Source organism: Vombatus ursinus, unplaced genomic scaffold, assembly GCF_900497805.2.
Source record: "Vombatus ursinus unplaced genomic scaffold, bare-nosed wombat genome assembly UNPS02007284.1, whole genome shotgun sequence".
NCBI lineage: Eukaryota > Metazoa > Chordata > Mammalia > Diprotodontia > Vombatidae > Vombatus > Vombatus ursinus.
The window spans coordinates 1,218,469-1,240,422 of record NW_020947062.1 but is presented as its reverse complement, the minus strand read 5'-3'; the positions used below and the strand labels follow the sequence as shown (position 1 = coordinate 1,240,422).

At 35.2% G+C, this 21,954-nt stretch overlaps 1 protein-coding gene across 1 annotated transcript in view; it reads right to left on the bottom strand.

The window, feature by feature from the left end:
• The window catches only part of VRK1 (VRK serine/threonine kinase 1), a 147,631-nt gene that overhangs the window by 6,700 nt on the left and 118,977 nt on the right, over window positions 1-21,954 (bottom strand). Inside the window, exon 12 of the mRNA XM_027849192.1 lies at window positions 8,559-8,649. Within this exon, the coding sequence (XP_027704993.1) occupies window positions 8,559-8,649 (91 nt within the window). The remainder of the gene's footprint in view (window positions 1-8,558; window positions 8,650-21,954) is intronic.

The window sequence follows — 21,954 nt, the reverse complement described above, 5'->3', positions numbered from 1 at the left end:
ATAGATAGATAGATAGATAGATAGATAGATAGATAGATAGATAGATAGATAGATAGATAGATAGAGGGCACAGGGTGAGTTGAAGATGAAGGGGTCATATCTGCAGAATAAAATTAAGGGGTGAGAGGATAATACTAGGAGAAGGAGAAAGGGAGAGGTAGAATGGGGTAAATTATCTCACAAAAAAAACAGAAAAGAAAAGGCTCTTACAGTAGAGGGGAAACGGAGGAAGGTGAGAGGGAATGAGTGAATCTTATTCTCATAGGATTTAACTTAAGGAGAGAATAAGATACACCCTCAATTGGGTATAGAAATCTGTTTTACCCTACAGGAAAATATGGGGGGAAGGGGACAAGAGAGTAGAGGGATGATAGAGACGAAGGCAGACTGGGAAAGGGGGTAATCAGAAGCAAATACTTCTGAGGAGGGACAGGGTCAAAAGAAAGAATAGAATAAATGGGGGGGGCAGTTTTCCTTGATAATTTCTTGAAAGATGTTATCTAGGCTCTTTTTTTGATCCTGGCTTTCAGATAGCCCAATAATTTTTAAATTCTCTCTCCTGGATCTATTTTCCAGGTCAGTTGTTTTTCCAATGAGATATTTCACATTGTTTTCTAATTTTTCATTATTTTGCATTTGTTTTACAGTGAATTGATTTCTCATAAAGTCACTAGCTTCCAATTGCTCTATTCTAATTTTTAAGGAAGTATTTTCTTCAGTAATCTTTTGGACTTCCTTTTCTATTTGACCAATTTTGCTTTTTAGGGCATTCTTCTCCTCATTGGCTTTTTGGATTAAGGGAAATAGAGTTAGTTTTTCACAGCATGTCTACTATGGAAGTGTTTTGCATAACCTATACTGAGTTGCTTACCTTTTCAATGAGGATAGGTGGGGAGGGAGGAAGGAAGAAAATTTGGAACCCAAAGTTTTAAAAACACATGTTTAAAAAAATGTTTTCACATGCTACTGGGAAATAAGAAACACAGGAAATGGAGTACAGAAATCTATCCTGCCATAGAGGAAAATAGAAGGAGAAGGGGATAAGAGAAGAGGGGGGAAGATAGAAGGGAAGGCAGACTAGGGGAAGGGGTATTCAGAATGTATGCCATCTTGGGATAGGGGGAGGGGTGAGATGGGGTGAAAATTTGGAACTCAAAATCTTGTGGAAGTAAATGTTGAAAACTAAAAATAAATAAATTTATTAATTAGAAAAAATTACTGCTTAAAAAAAATAATTGATGTCATATAGGAATTAACTGTTCTTTAAAAGTTTGACAGAATCCTCATATATGAAAGAGATTAGGGAGACCAGGATCTCCTCCCTATTTTGGTCATTCATTTACAACTACTTCAACTTCCTTTTCTAAAACTTGATTAAAATCTCCATTTGTTGTTAATTGTGTATTTTGCATTTTTGTAGATAATCTTCTACTTCTTTCAAATATTTAGTGTTGCTGACATACAATTACTGTAGGTTCTGATCACTTTTATGTTTTCTGTTATGATTTTTACATTGTTTTCAATTTTGGTTAATTCAATTTTGATCCCTCTTTCTAAGCAGATTAGATATGAGTGTATATATTTGGTTAGTGTTTTCAAAGGACTAGCTTTTAAGTTTTCTCAAGTCTATGATATTTTTCTTTCCAATTAATCTCCCCTCTAATTTTCAAAGTATCCCCTTTTCTGTTTTGAGCTTATTTTCTAGCTTTTTTAAATTGAACATACAGTTCATTAATCTTTTTTTTGTTAATTTATGTTGTCAGATATTTTTCCTGAGGATTGCTTTAGTTTTATTGTACAAATATTGTATGTTTTCATTGTTTTTTTTGTTGTTGATATTCTCTGACTCACTCATTACGTATTATTAAGGCTGCATTTAAATCTGGTATTTTGCTAGTGCTTCCTCTATTAAGTACTGTTTTGATTGCACTACTATATGTAAAGGATACGCTTAGTATTTCTACTTTCCAACATTTATTTATTATTTCTCTGTGTCCTACATGTTCTATTTTTGCAAAGGTATCATGTGGTCTTGAGAAATATGTTTATTCTTCAACATTCCTACTCAGATACCATAACATTTTTAGTTCTAAATTCTCACAACTATTTGTTCAATTCTATATTTTCTCTTTGCTTATCTTGCTTAGACATATCTAGATCTGGAAGAAGTACTTTAATGTCTCCTATTATTGTGTTCCTATCCATATCTTTTTGAAATTAGGTTAACTTTTAATTTATAAATTTAAAAAGTCATCTGGTAGATATTTAGTATTAATATTGATTCATTATCTATATCTCCTAAAAGCATCATGTAAGTTTCTTGTTTATAGTTATTAATGTTAGTAGGCTTTTTTGTTTCTTTTCATTTTTTTGCTTTCCCTCTGTGATTAGTTTTAGTAAAATAATTGCTAGCATTTACATAGCACCTACTATGTGCCATACACTGTGCTAAGCACTTTACAAATATTATCTCATTTGATCTTCACAAAAATCCTAATTTGATGCTAATCTGTGTCCACAGCTACTCTTCCAGTAACCTGCACATGTTTAACTAACTTTTCCGTAGTCATGAATTTTCTTTCATTTATGTATGTTTTCATCCTCTCTTGTCACACCTCTTTTCCCATTCAATTAAGTGGTTAGTTCAAAATCTTCCTGCCATTTATTTTCATTCATTTGATTTTACTTTCACCAATTTTATTTTCCTGAGATTTTCTTTGCTTTGTTTCCTTCATCGTTTCTTTTCTTTTCCAATGTACTCTGAATTTTCTGATGTGTTACACCTTCATGTTTTCCTTCTGTATTCTATGTCCCCCAGGGGTTTAAAGCTCCTGGAGTAGCAGGTTTAAGGTCTCTCTTCCAACAAATGTCTATGTTATTGTGTTTATAGATCTTGCCTTATTCTCCTTATTTTACCCCTTGTTCTTCCTCACTCTTAGAAATATCAATTTATTGATCCAATCATTCTAGAGAGCAATTTGGAATTATGCCCAAAGGACTATAAAAATGTGCATACCCTTTGACCCAGCAATAGCACTTCTAGGGCTGTATCCCAAAGAGATCATAAAAATGAGAAAAAGACCCACACATACAAAAATATTTATAGCAGCTCTTTTTGTGGTGGCAAAGAACTGGAAATTGAGGGAATGCCCATCAACTGGTGAATGGCTGAGCAAGTTGTGGTATATGAAGGTAATAGAATACTATTGTGCTATGATGAACAGGCAGACTTCAGAAAAACCTGGGAAGACTTGTACGGACTGATGCCGAGTGAAGCGAACAGAACCAGGAGAACGTTGGACACAGTAACAGCTACGTTGTACGATGACTAATGTTGATAAATTTAGCCCTTCTCAGCAATGCAAGGATCTAAGACAACTCCAAAGGTCTCATGGAAAATGCTATCCACATCCAAAGAAAGAACTATGGAGTTTGAATGCAGATCAAAGCATACTATTTGCTATTTTTTTCTTCTGTTGTGTTTTGTTTTCTCTTTCTGGTGGTTCCTCCTATTGGTTCTAATTCTTCCTTACAACATCACTAATGTGAAAATATGTTTAATAGGAATGTATATGCATAGCCTATATCAGATTGCATGCCATCTTGGGGAAGGAGAGAAAAATTTTAAACTCAAAAGCTTATGGAGGTGACTGTTGATAAATCAAAATAAATTAATTAAAAAAAAGAAATACCAATTTGTGAGGGTAGCAACATCAGAAACAGTGCTGTTGCAAAAACTGCTATGTGTCCCAAATCCTGTAGCCAAGCTCCACTCCATGCCCACTATGACCAAACTCCTTTTCAAAGGAAGTGTTCTCTATCTTTACCTCTATGTTTTCCCTGCTATTCTGGGTAGTAGTTTTACCAAGTGGTGGCCTCCCAATGCACAAACTCCTTCAGATTACTGTCATTATGAGGTCCCCATCTTCCATTTCAAATGCATATCTCCTCTCACATGTGAGTACTTTTCTACAATATCATCACTGGCTCCCTCATTGGGATAAAACCCCTCCCTCTCTTCTAGACCCCTGTATCAATCCCTCCTATCTTAGCCACATTCCTACGTGCTTGCAGACTACTGGAATTACTTTTAGCTCACTATTCCTCTATGGATTTGGTATCACTTGTTACCCTCTGTCTCCTATCTCTCCTCTCTCCATTTATGCAACCTCCCAGTCTGCAACTCCACTCTGCAAAAGATAAAGATTCATCTGTAGGAAGATCAGGAGACTTAAAACATGGTGCTTCAGTTCACCTCTTCTACCAGATTCCTTATGTTCCAATAAGTCTTTTCTTCATTTCCCTGTTTTATCCTTTAATTTCTTAGGTCAGTCTTTCAAATCTGTCGTAACAATTCTATAATAATAATTTTGCCAGATTTTTCTCCACTTTGGTATTTTTGTGTTCCAAATCTGTTCATTTCTCTTTCACTTCTTTTGAGATTCTCCTTCATACATTCAAATTGTTTCTTATCCATTCATTAAAATAACAATTCTGCATTGAGAGTTCTAATTTCTGAGCTATATTCATTCCTCTAACTCCTTCTGGATTTTACTTCTTTTTTGAATGATTCTGGAGTTTCCCGTTTCATGCTCTCTTGGGAATCCAGACATCATTGGTTTACTTTCCTTTATATGATACTATTTGGAAGGAGAGCTTTGTATTCTTTGAAGTTTATTCATTCCTCCTTCTGGCTTTAGGATCTCTTTTGCTGATTTATTTGCTTGTCTTCTGTGTTTCTGAGGTACTTACTTTTGATAGTTTTAACATTTCAGCCTTTTATAAAACATTCCCCATTACTCACTTTCAGGCTTCATGCCTTTGCTGGCGAGTAGACACCAAGGTTAAGATACAAGTATGCCTTAGGTTCCTCTCACTGGGGGAGTTAAAAGGTTTAGTGGCCTGGATCCCTTCCTTAAGTAACCTGTGGGGAAGCATGGTCAAGCCCCAGAAGGGTTTGAGGACCCTTTCTTTCAGGCCTGAACCAACCATTTATGCTGGCATCCTTTCTGTTTCCTGCTCCACTTAACTGTCACTTCTTGCAGAGTACAGTTTACACAAGCAGAGTCATTTAGCAAAACAGATCCTGTTCCAGAGCTGAGCTCTGAACAAGTTTGCTTGTGTTCCTGCTAAGGATAGATAGAGAAGAAGTTGGTGAGTGAGAGGCACTGAGTAAACACTCTATTAGAAAATCAGGAATTCATAAAGGATTTTGCCCTATCAGGCCTGGATTCTTTCTTCTATGGATATGTATAGTTGTAATTTCTACTACAAAATTCACTGAGGGGTGATGTGTGAAGATATTTGTCATATCTGTGCTGGAGCCAGCTTTTAGTTGATGGTGAGAGCCAAATGACAAAATTTTCAGTGTGATCATTTATACCCCAGAAATGAGTAAACACTACAAATCAGTTTTATTTATTGTTTTGTTGATTGTCTAGACTTAAGAAAGTAGTGGAGGGGACAGCTAGGTGGCGCAGTGGATAGAGCACTGGCCCTAAAGTCAGGAGGACCTGAGTTCAAATCCTGACCTCAGACCAAACACTTGACACTTACTAGCTGTGTGACCCTGGGCAAGTCACTTAACCCCAATTGCCCCCCCCCAAAAAAAAGTAGTGGAGAAAATGTTAATAACGTAAATTAAACATAAAATTGTGTCCTGTATTTTCAGAGAACTAGTTGTTAAACGTTTACCACCACATCACTGATGTTTGGAGACCATAACTAATTTGTCATCTGCCTGGTCATGTAACCCAAAGGTGATATTTTGATAATTTTTAAAACTGTTTTTTGACTTCCTCTTTAAAATTTTGATTAAAAGCAATTTCCAAATCACCTATTTAGAGTAAGCTTCTAATCTGTAAAGTGCCTTCAGTATAACTTTATTCTTAATGTCATCCGTAACCTAAAGTATAATGAGCCTCAAGTTTGATTAATCACTGATACTTTATTTTTACAACATATCCCTCACTTTATTTAATATATTACTGGCCACATCTTGTCATCACCAACACTAGGTAGTAGGTAGTAAAAATATATACCTTGGAGACTTATTCTACCTATGTTGAAATCTAACATTTTCCCGGAGTGTCAATTTTAGTGGTTATGTGGGCAAGATGGTCCAGAAAAGCATAATTCTATGAATTTATAAAGAAATTATTTTAATTTTTGTTCTTATATAAAATATAATCATTTCTAATATTCGCTATTAACTGATAAAATGTACAAAGGTATTCCAAATGTTAGGAAAATGTGTAAAACTCAGTGTTTGAAAAAGGTAAAAGACATTTCAACCTAACTATGAAATATATATATTAACAGCTGAAATTTGTTGATACTTTGTTTTTATTTTTTTTCTTCAAAACTTCTTTGTTCTACCAAAAATACAATGCAATTAATCTCTTTATTTAGTTCTGGTCCCAAAGTTAAAGATTTTTTAAAAAATAATTTCCAAAATATCAGGGAGTAAAGCATACATACATATGTACATATGTACATACATATACATACATATGTAAGTGTTATTAACCAATTTTTACCACAATTCTGAAAAAATTAGCACTGATAGTGAATAGACTATACATGATTTTTAAAGTTTATTTTGTGTTGGGGAAGAATGTATTTTTAGCCAAAAAAATCTCAATTGGTAAAAACTATGTCTCACATAAAAATAAAAGTATTAGAGAACCATGCTCTTGGGAACAAACCCAATCACCCCCCTCTTTCTTTAGTGAAAACCTGAACAACACACATTTTGAAAGCTTTCAGAATATGTTCTTACACAATGGACTACCAACTATTCAAAATGAGTTTAGGTATATGAGGGAAATAATACATATTTTTAAATGGTCTAAATAGACATTAAAAGAACGCTGCTCCCATTTTGCCTTGTATGGCATTCTAAAAGATCCCATGGTGAGCAAAATCTCCTACCATATTATAAACTACAAATTGTGATTGAAAATAAAATTGTTAATGAAGAAACTGACATTTCTAGAACTACTGATGGAGGTAACTATACTCTTGAAATACTTTTGTGACACTAAATGTGGAAGCCTCAAAACACAAACTGAATTTTATTATGTATATAGCAAAACAAAATGGAAGTGTGCTCTTTTTCTATCTAAAGTTTTCTTGACCTGGTGAATGATTTTCTTTTCTCAGACTATCCCTCTCAAGTAGCTGCCATCACTGTGCCATCTCAGTTGAAGCTTATTTGACTGATGAACACTTGGATATCAGATTATCTTAACTAGTCTACTATTTCAGAGAAAAGATAAGCTACCGAGGAAAAATGGACATTTAGATGTGACAAACCAAAGTACTGATTTGAATAAGGAAGAATTTGGTTAAAACTACTCAACTCAGAGTTATTTCAACCAATTTCAAGTTTCAGATATCAAATATCCGAATTGTTCCCCCACTTCAGAAGCATATATACCTATTCTTTCCCCCTGCCCTTACTATTTCTTTAGTTAAGAAAAGTTATATAAAAACCAGCTTTACAAGTGAAATTTCAATTAAATAAAAATGTTCCTAATTTACTTTGTATGTAAAACAGATGTGTGTGTGTGTGTGTGTGTATATAGACAGACAGATAGATAAGCATAGTTAAGAACAACCACATGAGTTTCTATATACTTATGAAATAATTTCAAAACTTAGACCAAAAGTCAAAACTGTCACTTATACCAAAATTTAACGTATTTAAAAATGAATATTCATCTCTTTATTACTACTCCTAAATTCTTCTTCCACTCACTGTTGTAGCTGCTGCTGCTAGTCTGTGGCTGAGATATGCCTCAATGCAGTGATTCTTCAAACATATCACTTTCTAACAGCAAAATAAACAAGACAAGGAAGGAGAAGAACAGTGGGAAGATAGAAGATGGCAACAGGATGTAAAGTGGGAATGTTAACTCTCCTTACCTTTACCCTCCATGGTGTTAACTAAATACACTTTCTATGTGAGATATCTCAAATATAAATATGAGTGCTGTTTAAAAGTACAAATGGTTCAGGTAATAAATAAGAGATTGGTTGTGAATGAAAAGTTATAGGGTATAGGCAGGTTTCAGGAAGAGTAAACATCTACCATGTCTTCCCACAAAATATCTATGAATGGATAAATCATTAATTTAACCATAAGAACACGTATAGAGTCTTCTGTAAATTGTGCTTGAATTGTAGCTCTGAGAACACTTTTTGAGATACCTTATAAGACTTATATTTTTAAAGTAACAATTCAAAGTAATGACAAATATGCTGTTGTAAGGAAGACTTAGCTTCAAGTGTAAAATGGAGAAAGTACCTACCCTATCTAAACCAAATGGTTATTGTAAGGATTAGATTAGATACTGCATGGGAAAGCATTTTGAAAATTACAAAATGCTATAAATATTTAGTGTTTTTATTAAGAAAACTACTTTCATGGCAAGCAATTTTAGCATAAAAAAGTTAATACTCTCACATAAATAGATGCTTTCAATACTTGTCTACGATGAGAAAATCCAAGTGTCAAGTATGGAAGAAGCAAAGGAAGTTTGTGTTCAACTTACGAGTCTGAGCTCCCTCCAATATATTTTGATATGAAATTTCCATATCTTCAGTACCCGATGCCACACTTTCCTCTATCTCTTTCTTTCGCTTCTAATATAAAAAGAAAGAAATATTAGTCTGACATAGGCGAATAAATGAATAGACAAATTTACCACAACACAGTAATATAAATAGTATATGTAGCTTATTGAAAGCATATTATAATCACATCTCTAATCCCTTATCCACATTATCTCCCAATAAAAGAGCAATCTCAACATTTATACATCAAAACTATTCATTCATTCAGCATTTTAAGTACTTACTATGAATAAAAGATTGTGCTACCATGCAAAACAGAATATAAATGTTATATAATCTATAAAATATTATTAAATTGGTTTTACAGTTATAGAAACTGAGGCTCAGAAAGAGAATGTGATTAGCCCCAGGTCATACAGGAAAGCACATACAATGCATCTCTTTGAAAATACTGTAGTAAAATGATACTTTTTTCCTTTTTTTACTGCTAATTCTTTTTATTAACCTTAACCTTATTTCACACCTGGAGTAGATCATTTTTTATACAAAAATATTATGCATTTACTTATTTTATCTATCACAAAATATCACTGCTCAAACAGAATTAGTGGAGGAATTCTAGTCAACTAACAATCATTTATAAAGCATTTACTAGGTGTGTCAGCCACTGTGACAAGTGCTGGAGATAAAGAAAAGTAATCTCAGATGGAAGGCAATCTTAGAGGGAAGGCATTAGCAGTCAGGGGGACTTGGATAGACCTCCAAATGGTAACTTTTAGATTTTTGTTACAAAGGACTATGTCGGTAGAACTCTGCCAAGCTTGAATAACAAGCCTTCACATTTTGCTCACGGAATAATGGTTTGTTTAGACTTAAAGACAGAGGCCTGCTCCTAAATTCTCAAAATGGCTTTGATCTTTTCCTATCTTCTCTTCTTTTTTCCAGTTGATCCATACAGTCAGGAGCTAATTTAGACATTCTATTTTCATTCTTTCTATTCCTGCTCCTACTACATTTGTATTATTTGGTTCATTTAGTGTCTTACATTTATTCTTTTTGAATTATGCAGGTATGAGAATCATAAAAGAAGTTTCAAAAACTTCTTAGTTTGGATTTTTTTCAATGTGAATTTTAAAATATAAATGTCTAAAATTCCAAATTTTATACCCATGCTTTCCCTAATTTTCATAGCAACCTCGTCCATTTACATCATTTGGCAAATAATTCAATACACACAAAATCTCACTATCCCAGAGTATAACAAATGTCCCCATTTATATTTTCTAGCAATTAACATTAAGTTAAACTTTTTTTTTTTTTTTGCTTCAGGCCATTTTTGTACAGCTATAAAAAAAGTCTAACACCTGCTGACAGCACATTGTTATTTTTCCTAATGGCAGCCATGGGTTCTATTCCAAAGAGAACTACATGGGAAAGCTGAATTCTATTCAAGCCACATTATCTTAAAACCTCCAAATGGACAGAACTGTTATTATGTGGTGTATAACAATTAATCCAATTGTTTCAAAAATATTCTTAAGGTAGCTATTGAAAGATTAAAATACAGACAGAAGTAAGTAGTATGTATGTATGTATAATGTTCCAAAAACATATAAATAACAAATGCAAAAATAACAACTTGACTAAGCCTTAAGAAACTTCAAGTGGCATTCATTTAACAGCTCAGTATACAGAGGTATTACTTTACTAAAATAGCTTTAAGAGTGGTTAGAACTTCACATAACTGATGAGAGAAGGGGAGAGTGCCTTACATCTTTCTTTTTCCAAAGTGTTGCTTCATGATTACCATCTAAACCCTGCTGGGCTGAACAGATTGGTTCGATAATTACATACAATAACTGCAGTGGGCAGGTAACCCTCAGCTGGCACAGGGCAGCTCCCCTGTGAGAACTTCCATATGCAAACTGCACTGATGGAGTGCATTAGGTACATCTTTCCTGCCGGTGCACAGGCCTGATTAACGCCAGCCAAGACTCCAAGGTTAGCATGTCAGCAGATTTGTGATGCATTAGGCAGGAATAAACACAGACACTTTTGTTCATTCTGATCAAAATTAAGGAGGAATATTTCAGCACTGTATTGCTTTCCACACAAGAGAGAATACATTTCTCCAGGTTGTAATAGGGCAGATTTTAAATACTCATCACCAAAAAATGTTATCCAATAAATTCTACACAAGTACATAATATATCTACCTTCTTTTCAAGTTTATTTAATAAAAATGTAACTTCATTCATCCTGATGCAGGTGAATAATATGGTAATGGAAATCAGACATCATTTATCCAACAAAGGAAACACATGTATTATAAGCTGCAAATGTTAGGTAAAATACAATGAATTTTACTAATCCACATGTCAGCTATGCATCTTATTCCCAACTTTTCCATGTGCAGGAAGTTTGGACTATTGATTTCTCTAGTTAAAGTCTAAAAAAAAACTTGCAAATTTAATATCAGTATTATGTATCAGTATTACAATCAATAAGCAGTATCAAATACCAGCCTAACATGCATCTGAGTACAAAGCCAAATAAAGATTCTATGATTTATTATTTTTTCTAATGATCTAAAAGTGTTACACCACATTACTGCTCAATTGTCTCAGGCATCAGCTAATTAGTAAGTATTCTACTTACCTCTGTACAGGAAAATAAATTGAGGTACTAGGAAGTTAAATGTCTTTTACACATTCAGGATTTAAGTCTGGTGTGGCCGGACTCAGTCTATTTGCTATACAATATTTAGCTATTTATTAGAAAAGCATAACTAAATATTGTATTACATACACTAAAGAAAAAATCTAAAATAAATGATGAAAAATCAAATTAACATCCATATTCTTAAAACCTGTTTTACCTCTATGAAAACTTCAAACAAAGATGATTTTGGAACTATCTGTCTGAATGTATGCTATAGTACTACATTTTTTGGAACGGTCAAATTGTGCTGAACTAAAACTTGGTTAAATGGTAGTTGCCGATTTTCAATGAGGAAGAAGGAAGGCAAATCAGTTAGCTGTATTTAGAAGGATGGCTGACTAAAAGTATGAACAATTGACTGAAAGAAGAATTAAATACAGACAAAATTGTTTTTAACTGAAAAGAGAATAAAAATCCTTGTTTGTATAAAGGATAGGCAGGGTTCCCATTTACTTGTTTCTAAAAATCCAACATTAGAGATCAACAGATCATTACTGAATTGTCTCAATGTTTATGGACTTTCAATCAGACTTGAGAAAGAAAGGAAATGGGACAACATCTTATGTTGTATGAATCTGAGGGAAAAGATATTAACGAAGGAAAAATATGTAAAAATGAATTAAGGTGGAGAGGAGTAAAGGGAAGACAATGCACTGAAAAGAGAAAAACATTCATCCTTCTAATAGAATCAAGTTGAAAAGGGCCTTTTTAAATTTTACAAAAGTGAAGATTAGAAATGAACATTTAAAGTTATTTATTAAAAAGAATAATTGCTAACAAAATAAACAATAATAACATCACCTCTTAGTTGTCTCCCAAATTAGGGAGTAATTCCTAATTCTTCTTCCTGTCTTTTACCTAATATTATGTCCCCAGAACTGCCAATGATTTTGTAAATGGAGGAAATACCGGTCTTGACATAACCCTCTCCCGTTCCCTCCTTCAAAAGAAAAAGCAAAGGAAAGTAATATTTCGAAACTGGTAGAGGAGTCTCTTCCTCCTACCATCAATTTATGTCCTTCCTTATTTTTTAAACCTCAAGTTTTCAAATGTATTTCAGGTATTGAGACCTAATTATTAGCTCTGAATACAAACAGAAAAAGTGCATAGATTAGCTTTGTTGTTTTTTTTTTTTGCTTATGTATATATAGATAGATAGATAGATAGATAGATAGATACACACACACACATCAGAACCCCTTAAATTCACTGTACAAATTAATGCATTCATTTGCAAATTGATGTGTTCTTGAATTAAATGAAAATTACAGTCTGAATTCATACATACTCATCTTCCAAGGAAATAAAAAAGAGCTATTTTATTTCTCCTACAAAAAATTGAAAGAAAAGTAAATGAAAGTAGAATTCCATTTTACAGGCCAAGAAACCATGGTTTAATTCACTTGTTGCAACAATTAGAAGTGGTATAGGAACTAGAACCCAGAGCTCTTTATTTTTAGTACAGTTTTCCTTCTACTAGACTATGCTGCCTCCCTGTGTGGCTTTTTAGTATTTTTTAAAAACAAGTTTTGTATTTTTTTAAATGATGCTGGTAAAGGAAATGGTTATAGTACTACACAATACTATACATACTGTGGTTTCAAGAAACAGAATGAGCTTAGAAGATATAGCCCAAAGTCCCTCAAAACCTACATACTATTTAATTGGATATTATGGAATTGCAGACATATTTTAAGAAAAAGGTCATAAAGACATAATTAAGAGAAGAAATGAGAAAGGAGTAAAGGGAACAAGGAGATGACTATGCAAACTGAAGAAAAAATGAAGCAAGAGAATAAAGGTATTTTAATTGAAAAGACTTATTCTTTTAAATGAGTTTTGGTGGAAAGGCCCAAAATAAGAAAACAGAATTTTTTTCTTCAATTCTTCAATAACACATAACCCTTGTCTGACATCACCAGAGAAATCTTTTTATATCAATTATATTTATGAATAGAAAAGTAGTATTATCTCAATGAAGAGTTCTGTCTGTGGAGCCCAGAGGACTTGGTCCACAGCCTGGCTCATGTATTTGTGAGGTCTCAGGCAAATCATACAAGCTCCCCCAACCTTAGTTTCCACTACAAAATGAAGGTGTTAAACCTGATGGCATCTGAGGCCTTTCCACATCTGGATCGATGGCAATCTTCTTCTATAATGCTAAAACAGACACAAATGGAAACCCTTCTTAGATAGCTATCCTCAAGGTTTATCACTGAATACCTCCTAAGTAAGATGCTTTAAAATAAGGTAATCTGAGTTCTTCAAAAAATAACATGTACCTAAAATGTCATACCAGGAAGAGGTCTTAAGTATCATCTAATCCTATCTCTTTATCTTAGAGATGAGGAAATTGAGGCCCAAAAGGAAGTTACTTGAATGAGTTCATATCAAGTGTCCCAAAAGTTTTAGTGTGGTATTATGCTTATACACTTTTGGAATATCCAATACAGATAGTAAATGGCAGAGCAAGGACTTGAACCCAAGTTTCTTTCTACTACATTATGCATCTTCATGAACTCAAATATGCCAATTCCCAATTCAGTAAGTCAGCATGTAGTTTTCTTTATTCTAAATTTCATTCATTCAACAAAAATCTGAACACCATTTATTATATGTAGAAATGAACCTGAGTTCCACAAAGGCTTAATAAGACCAAGCAAAAATTTCTAGAGTCCATATCATTGGATGATGCTCAAGTAGACCTACCCAATACGGAATTCCACTTTGGCATGAAGATCCAATTTCTATAAAATAGCATTAAATGGTTAATTCTAGATTACTCAAGAGTCTTTTTGTCAGTTTTTCACTTAAAGCTCTCTTTCCTGCTCTCTGCCTTTCAGACAAGTTTACTGCTTTCTACCTCCACAAGTGATTAAGGAGGAAGAAGTAGTAAAATTCAAATTATTCAGTTTTGCTTCTTGTTAACAATTCTTACAAAAGTCTGATGGTAGAATATACAGAAGTAAAATTTAAACTGAAGGTTTTGCATTATCTGAGAATTTCAATCATTTGTGCTACTTCCACTATCCTTTCTGGAAACAACACCAAAATAATTGTTTATTGGAATAAGTGTGAATTAAAAACATAGGTCTATAACTTGTAGGTTCTGCCAGAAGGTTATCGTGGGAAAACTCTATTGGCTGGCAGCCAAGTGATGTTGTTCCATAGGCATGAAAATACTTTTGGGCAAATGTAAGCTATCCTGAATTCACAGCATAGCATAATTTGTCTGATGATGTCGTTAAGTGGTTTATTACTAAACAGTTATGTTACTTCAAGTTTCCTTTAATTCTGTACCCCACTGATGTGATGCTATTGACAGGAAACAGGGAAGTTTTGAAGGAGGTGGGGGGAAAAATGAGTAGTCTTGGACCTGTTGAGTTTGAGATGATTATGAGACATGTGGGAAGGATCTAACAGGCAGCTGGTGAAGGAAAAGAGCTTAGGAAAGAGGCTAAAGCTGACTATGTATAATATATGTGCACAGAGATGACACTGAACCCCAGGGAGCTGATGAGATCAATGAAAGCGTGGCAGTAGGAAGAAGAGATGAAGTATAGAGTAGTACACATAGCAGTAGAATTACATTCAGGAAGATCAGAGATCAAATCCTATCTCAGATACTGTTTTACCTTGAGCAAATCATTTAACTATTCAGTCTCAATTTTCTCTCTAAAGTGAAAGAAGCCTCTAAGGCCCTTTCTTGGTCTAGATCTATGAGCCCCACAGGAAAAGAGGACCCTGGACAGAGAATCAGGGTGACAATTAGGGCTCAATATATGACTGATGGTATAGCAAATGAGACTGAGAAGGAATGGCAAGAAAAATAGGAAGAGAATCATAGCAATGATAGCAATGACAAAAACTCAGAGGACAGTGTCCAAGAAGAGTAAAAAGGACTAAGACTGAGGGGGGGTGAAAGTAATTAAGATATCACTGATAACTTTACAGGGCTGTTGTTTTTCTTTTTTTTTTTTTTTTTTGTGGCGAGGCAATCAGAGTTAAGTGACTTGCCCGGGGTCACACAGCTAGTGATTACCATGTGTCTGAGGCTGGATTTAAACTCAGGTCCTTCTGACTCCAGGGCCAGTGCTCTATCCACTGTGCCACCTAGCTGTCCCCTCATCCTTCATTTTTAAAGTAATTTCAGTCAAGTGATGAAGTCAGAAGCCAAACTGCAAGGTGCAGAGAAGTGAGTAGGGAAACAAGTGAAAGCAATGAGTTCAAATGGCTTTTTCTAGGACTTTGGAAAAGAAATCAGAAATATAGGATGACAGCCTAAGAGAAAACCTGAATATGTTTATAGGTAGCAGGAAATAAACCAGTATATTATGGAGAGTTTAAAGATAAGTGAGAAATGTGACATGATTGTGCGGACACTCTCATAGAGGAGATAGAAGGGAAAGGGTCTAAGAGTACAATGACTGGGTTATGCTTATGACTGTCATTAAACCTCTCTATTTCTTTTCTCTTCCAGGAGATTTGAACTACAATGAGCTCCTCAGAGGAAAGAAGCTATATAATTGCATAATAATATTTAACTGGTTGTGTGGCCCTATACAAGTCACTTAACCTATCTTGAGTTTTACCTTCCTCATGTGTGAAATGATTTATCTCAAAGATGGTGTAAAGAAAAAATAAATGTTAAGTACTCAGTAAAATATACAATACTACACAATTGCTCAGCAATAATGTAAAGTTGAAAGGGTGAACATCTTATTACCAAATCTATACCATCAAGTTCCTTAGGGAGCTCTCCTCTTTAAAGAGGAGAAAAAAACCACAAGGTTTTGAAAATTATAAAATTAGAAATTGAGACCCAATATTTCTAAAAACAAACATGAAAACCAAACTTTCTTTATGGAGTAGCTGGCATTTGTTTCAGGTAATAATAGCTAGCATTAATATAGCACTTTATTTGATCCTTACAACAACCCTGTGGTGATATGGACTCAACCTCATTTTAGAGATGAGGGCTAATTGAGAGAGATTAAGTGACTTGCCCATGGTCACACAACTAGTCAAGTGTCTAAAACTCAGGTCATTCTGACTCCTAGCACAGATACATTTTTTTTTTTTAATTTTCAGGCAGTCAGGGTTAAGTGACTTGCCCAAAGTCACACAGCTAGTAAGTCTCAAGTGTTTGGTCTGAGGACAGATTTGAAGTCAGGTCCTCTTGACTCCTGGGCTGGTGCTCTATCCACTGCACCACCTAGCTGGCCCCTATAGATATTTTCTAACAGCTTCTAGACCAGACATAGGTGTTGGAACATTATATTTTGAAAAGCAAAACAGCTGGGGCTCTGTACAAGAATAACTTACTCAGAAAAACTGAGTATAATTCTGAATGGCAATAAAAAAAAAAAAAAAAAAAAAAGGACATTTGATGAACTGAAAGACTTTGAGATATTTGTAACAAAAAGACCAGAACTCAATGGAAAATCCAATATAAAATATCCAGAAGAAATATAAGGAAAATATTAAAGACTAATTATAAGGCACTCATTAAGGTCAAACTGTTTACTTGTTATGTATATTAAAATGTTATGGGTATTCTTAAAACTACCATCATTACTAAGGTAGCTGCAAAGAAAGGTTAGGGCTGATGGGTGTATGATGGGGTGATTCTAAAAACAAAAAACAAAACTGCATAGAAAAAGGTAAAAGGGAACAATTATATTATAAAAATGGGGCATGAAAGGAAAAACTAATACAGAAGAAGCAGGTGGGGTAGAGGGCTATTAATGTTGGAACCTTACTCTCATCCAGGTTGAAGAGGAAACAACATATACATCTGGAAGGGTACTGAAGTCTTCTGAACATGTAGAGAGGTGAGAAAACTGGGGAAGAGGGTAGAGGAGGAACTTTTGGAGGGGTGTGTGTACTGAAATTGGGGGTTGAGGTGGGGTGCAAATGGGAGGAAAAAGATAAGGTAACAGGGATAGTGTGAAAAGAAAAGCTGAAAAAGAAAATAGTAAAAAAAAAAAATCAAAAAATCCAAGACAGGGAAATTTACAGATAGTAATAGTGATAGAATAACAACAACAGAGCAAGTTGTGGTGTATAGTTGTGATGGAATACTACACTGTGCTATAAGAAATGAGGAGTTCAATTATCTCAGAAAAGCATGGAAAGAAATTGCATGAAATGATGAAGACTGAAGTGAACAGAACCAAGAAAACATTGTATACAGTAACAGCAATATTATTTTTAAGAATGACTGAGCAATTAAGTCATTTTGAGTATCATAAATACATAAATTAAAAATAAAGGACATATCAAGAAAGACACTATCTGCATCCAGAGAAAGAATTGATAAATAGAAGTATATATAGAATAATTTTACACACACATACACACACACACACACACACACACACACACACACACACACACATATTGTGTCTAATGGTAGCCATATCTAGGGCAAGAGAAGGGAGGAGAAAAAATGGAATTTCCATGACAACTTCATTATATATTTAAAAGAAATAGCAAGTTGTACATGGTCAATTTGCAGTTTCATTTGTAATCATCTTTTTTTTATTGTACTGTGTTACAAAGATGCTTGTTTTGTTCCATGAATTGAAAACAAAATAAATGTGTAATTGAACAACAACAGAAAAAAAAAAAAAAACAGCCAAGAGGAAGAATAGGGGGGCACTTTCATTCTTAGATGGTGGATCAGGCAAGACAACTGCACTCAGCTGAATCACTTTGAGGGGTCCTAAATAACAATCCTTATTGAAGAGCCTTCTGCTATGGCTAAGTAAATTTCTTTTCGTAACTATATCACTTTGCTCCAATATTGAACCTAAATTACCAGGGGAATGCCCTGAGTCACTCTCAGCCCAGAATGCCACCAAAGATGCTAAAGGGCCTCTGCTTCCAGGGACACAGATTAGGAGTCAAATGCTTGTTATTCTGGTTACATTTCATCAGCATGTCCCTAAGACTCAGTATCATCATTAAATGAGAAGAAAAACTCATCAAACCATCACCTCTTCCTGAACCTGCACTCTTATACTTAGTCCTACCCCTCTATAGTCCCTATTCCTCTCTGACCCCATCTTCCAAGTGTGTTCTCTTAAAGCCCTGCTCACTCCTTAAATTCTCTTTCATTCTAGATCTTTTCACCTCACATTCTTTCTATCCTCTTGTGGTAATGAAATATCAACTCTCAAGCTAACTGAAAAACTGCAGCAAAAGGAGATTTAAAAACTAAATAAAATAGTTTATATTTTATCCAAGAAACAATAGAGTGCCACTGGAGTTTATTGGATCAGGGAGCGAAATAATGAGAGCTATATTTAGAGAAATGTCACTTTGATACCTATGTGGAAGATAGATTTGAGTGAATGGAGATTTGAGGCAGGAAGCTCAATTAGAAAATCACTGCAATTGTGCAGGCAAGAGACAATGATGGCTTGAACTATGGTAATGGCTATGTGAATATAAAAAATGGGTTGGATACAAGAGATATGATGGAGGTAAAAATGGTTAATATGTGGTAACTAGCTGGATATGTAGTATGAAAGAGTGACTGTAAGAGAATGAGAATAAGGATAACACCAAGTTACCAACCAGAGAGATAGGAAGAATGGTGGTTCCTACGATAGAAAGATATTGATCTTGTGTTTGTCATGTCTCAAAACATCAAGTCTGAAATGACCAATAGGCAGATGGTGATGTGGAACTGAAGCCCAGGAATAATACATAGATCTGTGAGTTAACACACAGAAATTGTAATCAGACTCATGGGAACTGATGAGGTCACAAAGAGAGAATATAGAAAGAGAAATGGCCCAAGAACAGACCACTGGAAAACAACCACACATAACAGATGTGACTAATGAGCCAGTAAAGGAGACTGAGGAGGACAGATCAGACAGGCAAAAGTAGAAGAAGCAATGACTAGTATCACAAAAGTCCAGAGAGGAGAAGTACCTAGGAGAAAAGGATATGCAACAAAAAGTTCAAGAAGAATGAAGACTGAAATAAGGTATTAGATTTGACAATTTAAAAAAGTTATTGGGGGACAGAAACAAGATGGCAGAGTAAAAGCAGGGACTCACTTGAGCTCTCCCCAAACCCCTCCAAATACTTATAAAAAATGACTCTAAACAAATTCTAGAGCAGCAGAACCCACAAAAAGACAGAGTGGAACAAATTTCCACCACAAGACAACCTGGATGGTCAACAGGAAATGTCTTTTGTGCCAGCCTGGCAAAGACAGGGTCCCAACGAACCTGGAGCAGGCCTCAGGAGACTGAATCACAGGCAGCTGTGGTGGTTTCCAGACTTCTCAACCCACAAATTCCAAAGACAACTTAGAAAGTCAGTGGGAAAAGTCTGTCAGACCTGGGTGAGAGAGGAACACGGTCCAGCCCTGGCCTTATGAGGGGCAACCACAGTGGCAGCGGCTGCTTCGAGAGCTATCAGCCCACAGACAGTAAGGGGATCAAACAACTGACCAGAAGGAGATTACAGAGATCTCTTTGCTGGCACTGAGGCAGGCTTTGCCCATACTTGGATCTGGGTCGCAGTCCTGGGGCTAGAAACGGCACTGGCATAGCAGAGCTTGCAGCAGCAGTGGAGAAGAAACCCTCCTCACAGTTCCAAGGCTTAAAAGAGTGCTTGTGGTCACTCACAGAACACAGCACAGATCAGAAGAGGAAGTGAACACCTCTCTTTACATCCTACCATCTTGGAAGAACAGAAAACTTACAGGTCCCTAGAAGTATCTCTGAAAACAGCTGTACAAAACCCCTGAAGCTTGGGACACTACACCTTTCACATGTGAAGCAGAGCCTACCTTAACAAAAAGTTAAAAAGTTAAGTAATTAGCTGGGAAGATGAGCAAACAGAGGAAAAAAGTCAAAACTATAGAATCCTACTTTGGTGACAAGGAAGATCAAAACATACAATCTGAAGAAGAGAACAAAGTCAAAGCTCCTACATCCAAAGCCTCCAAGAAAAATATGAATTGGACTCAGGATATGGAAGAGTTCAAATGAGGATTTTGAAAAGCAAGTCAGAGAAGCAGAGGAAAAAATTGAGAAGAGAAATGAGAATGATTCAAGAAAATCATGAAAAACAAGTCAACAACTTGCTAAAGGAGACCCCCAAAAAATATTGAAGAAAATTACACTTTTAAAAATAGACCAGATCAAATGGCAAAAGGGGTCCAAAAAGCCAATGAGCAGAAGAATGCCTTAAAAAGTCGAATTGGCTAAATGGAAAAGGAGGTCCAAAAGCTCACTGAGAAAAATAATTCCTTAAAAATCAAAATGGAACAAATGGAAGCTAATGACTTTATGAGAAATCAAGAAATTATAAAACAAAACCAAAAGAATGAAAAATAGAATACAATGTGAAATATCTCACTGGAAAAACAACTGACCTGGAAAATAGATACAAGAGGGATAATTTTAAAATTATTGGACTACCTAAAAGCCATGATCAAAAAGAGCCAAGATATCATCTTTCAAGAAATTATCAAAGGAGGCAGCTAGGTGGCAGAGTGGATAGAGCACTGATCCTGGAGTCAGGAGGACTTGAGTTCAAATCCAGCCTCAGACATTTGACACTTACTAGTTGTGACCCTGGGCAAGTCACTTAACCCCAACTGCCTCACCAAAAAGAAAAAAAAATTCAAGGAAAACTGTCCTGATATTCTACAACCAGAGGGTAAAACAGAAATTGAAAGAATCCACTGATCACCTCCTGAAAGAGATCCCAAAAAGAAAACTCCCAGAAATATCATAGACAAATTTCAGAGTTCCCAGGTCAAGAAGAAAATATTACAAGCAGCCAGAAAGAAACGATTCAAGTATTGTGGGAACACAATCAGGATAGCACAAGATTTAGCAGCTTCTACAATAAGGGACCACAGAGGATGGTATACAATATTCCAGAGGTCAAAGGAGGTAGGATTCCAACCAAGAATCACCTACCCAGCAAAACTGAGTATAATCCGTCAGGGGAAAAAATGGTCATTCAGTGAAATAGAGGACTTTCAAACATTCTTGATGAAAAGACCAGAGCTGAATAGAAAATTCAATTTTTCAATACAAGACTCAAGAGAAGCATGAAGAGGTAAACAGGAAAGAGAAATCATAAGGAACTTATTAAGGTTGAACTGTTTATATTCCTACATGGAAAGATGATAGTTGTAACTCATGAGACCTTTGTCAGTATTAGGGTAGTTGGAGGGGGAAAAAATTATCTGTATTACATAGATTGATAGATAAGGGCACTGGATGAGTTGAAGACAGGTAATATCTGGAGAATAAAATTAAGGGGTGAGAGAAGATTATACTGGGAGGAGAAAGGGAGAGACAGAATGGGGTAAATTATCTCAAATAAAACAGACAAGAAAAGGCTTTTATAGTAGAGACAAAGTGGGGGAAGATGAGAGGGGATGAGTGAAACTTATTCTCATCAGATTTGGCTTAAGGAGGGAATAACATACACACTCAATTGGGTATGGACATCTCTCTTACCCTACAGGAAAATAAGGGGGGGAAGGGGACAAGAGAGCAGGAGGATGATAGAGGGGAGGGCAGATTGGGAAAGGGGGTAATCAGAAGCAAACACTTCTGAGAAGGGACAGGGTCAAAAGAGAGAATAGAATAAATGGGGGGGGGGGGG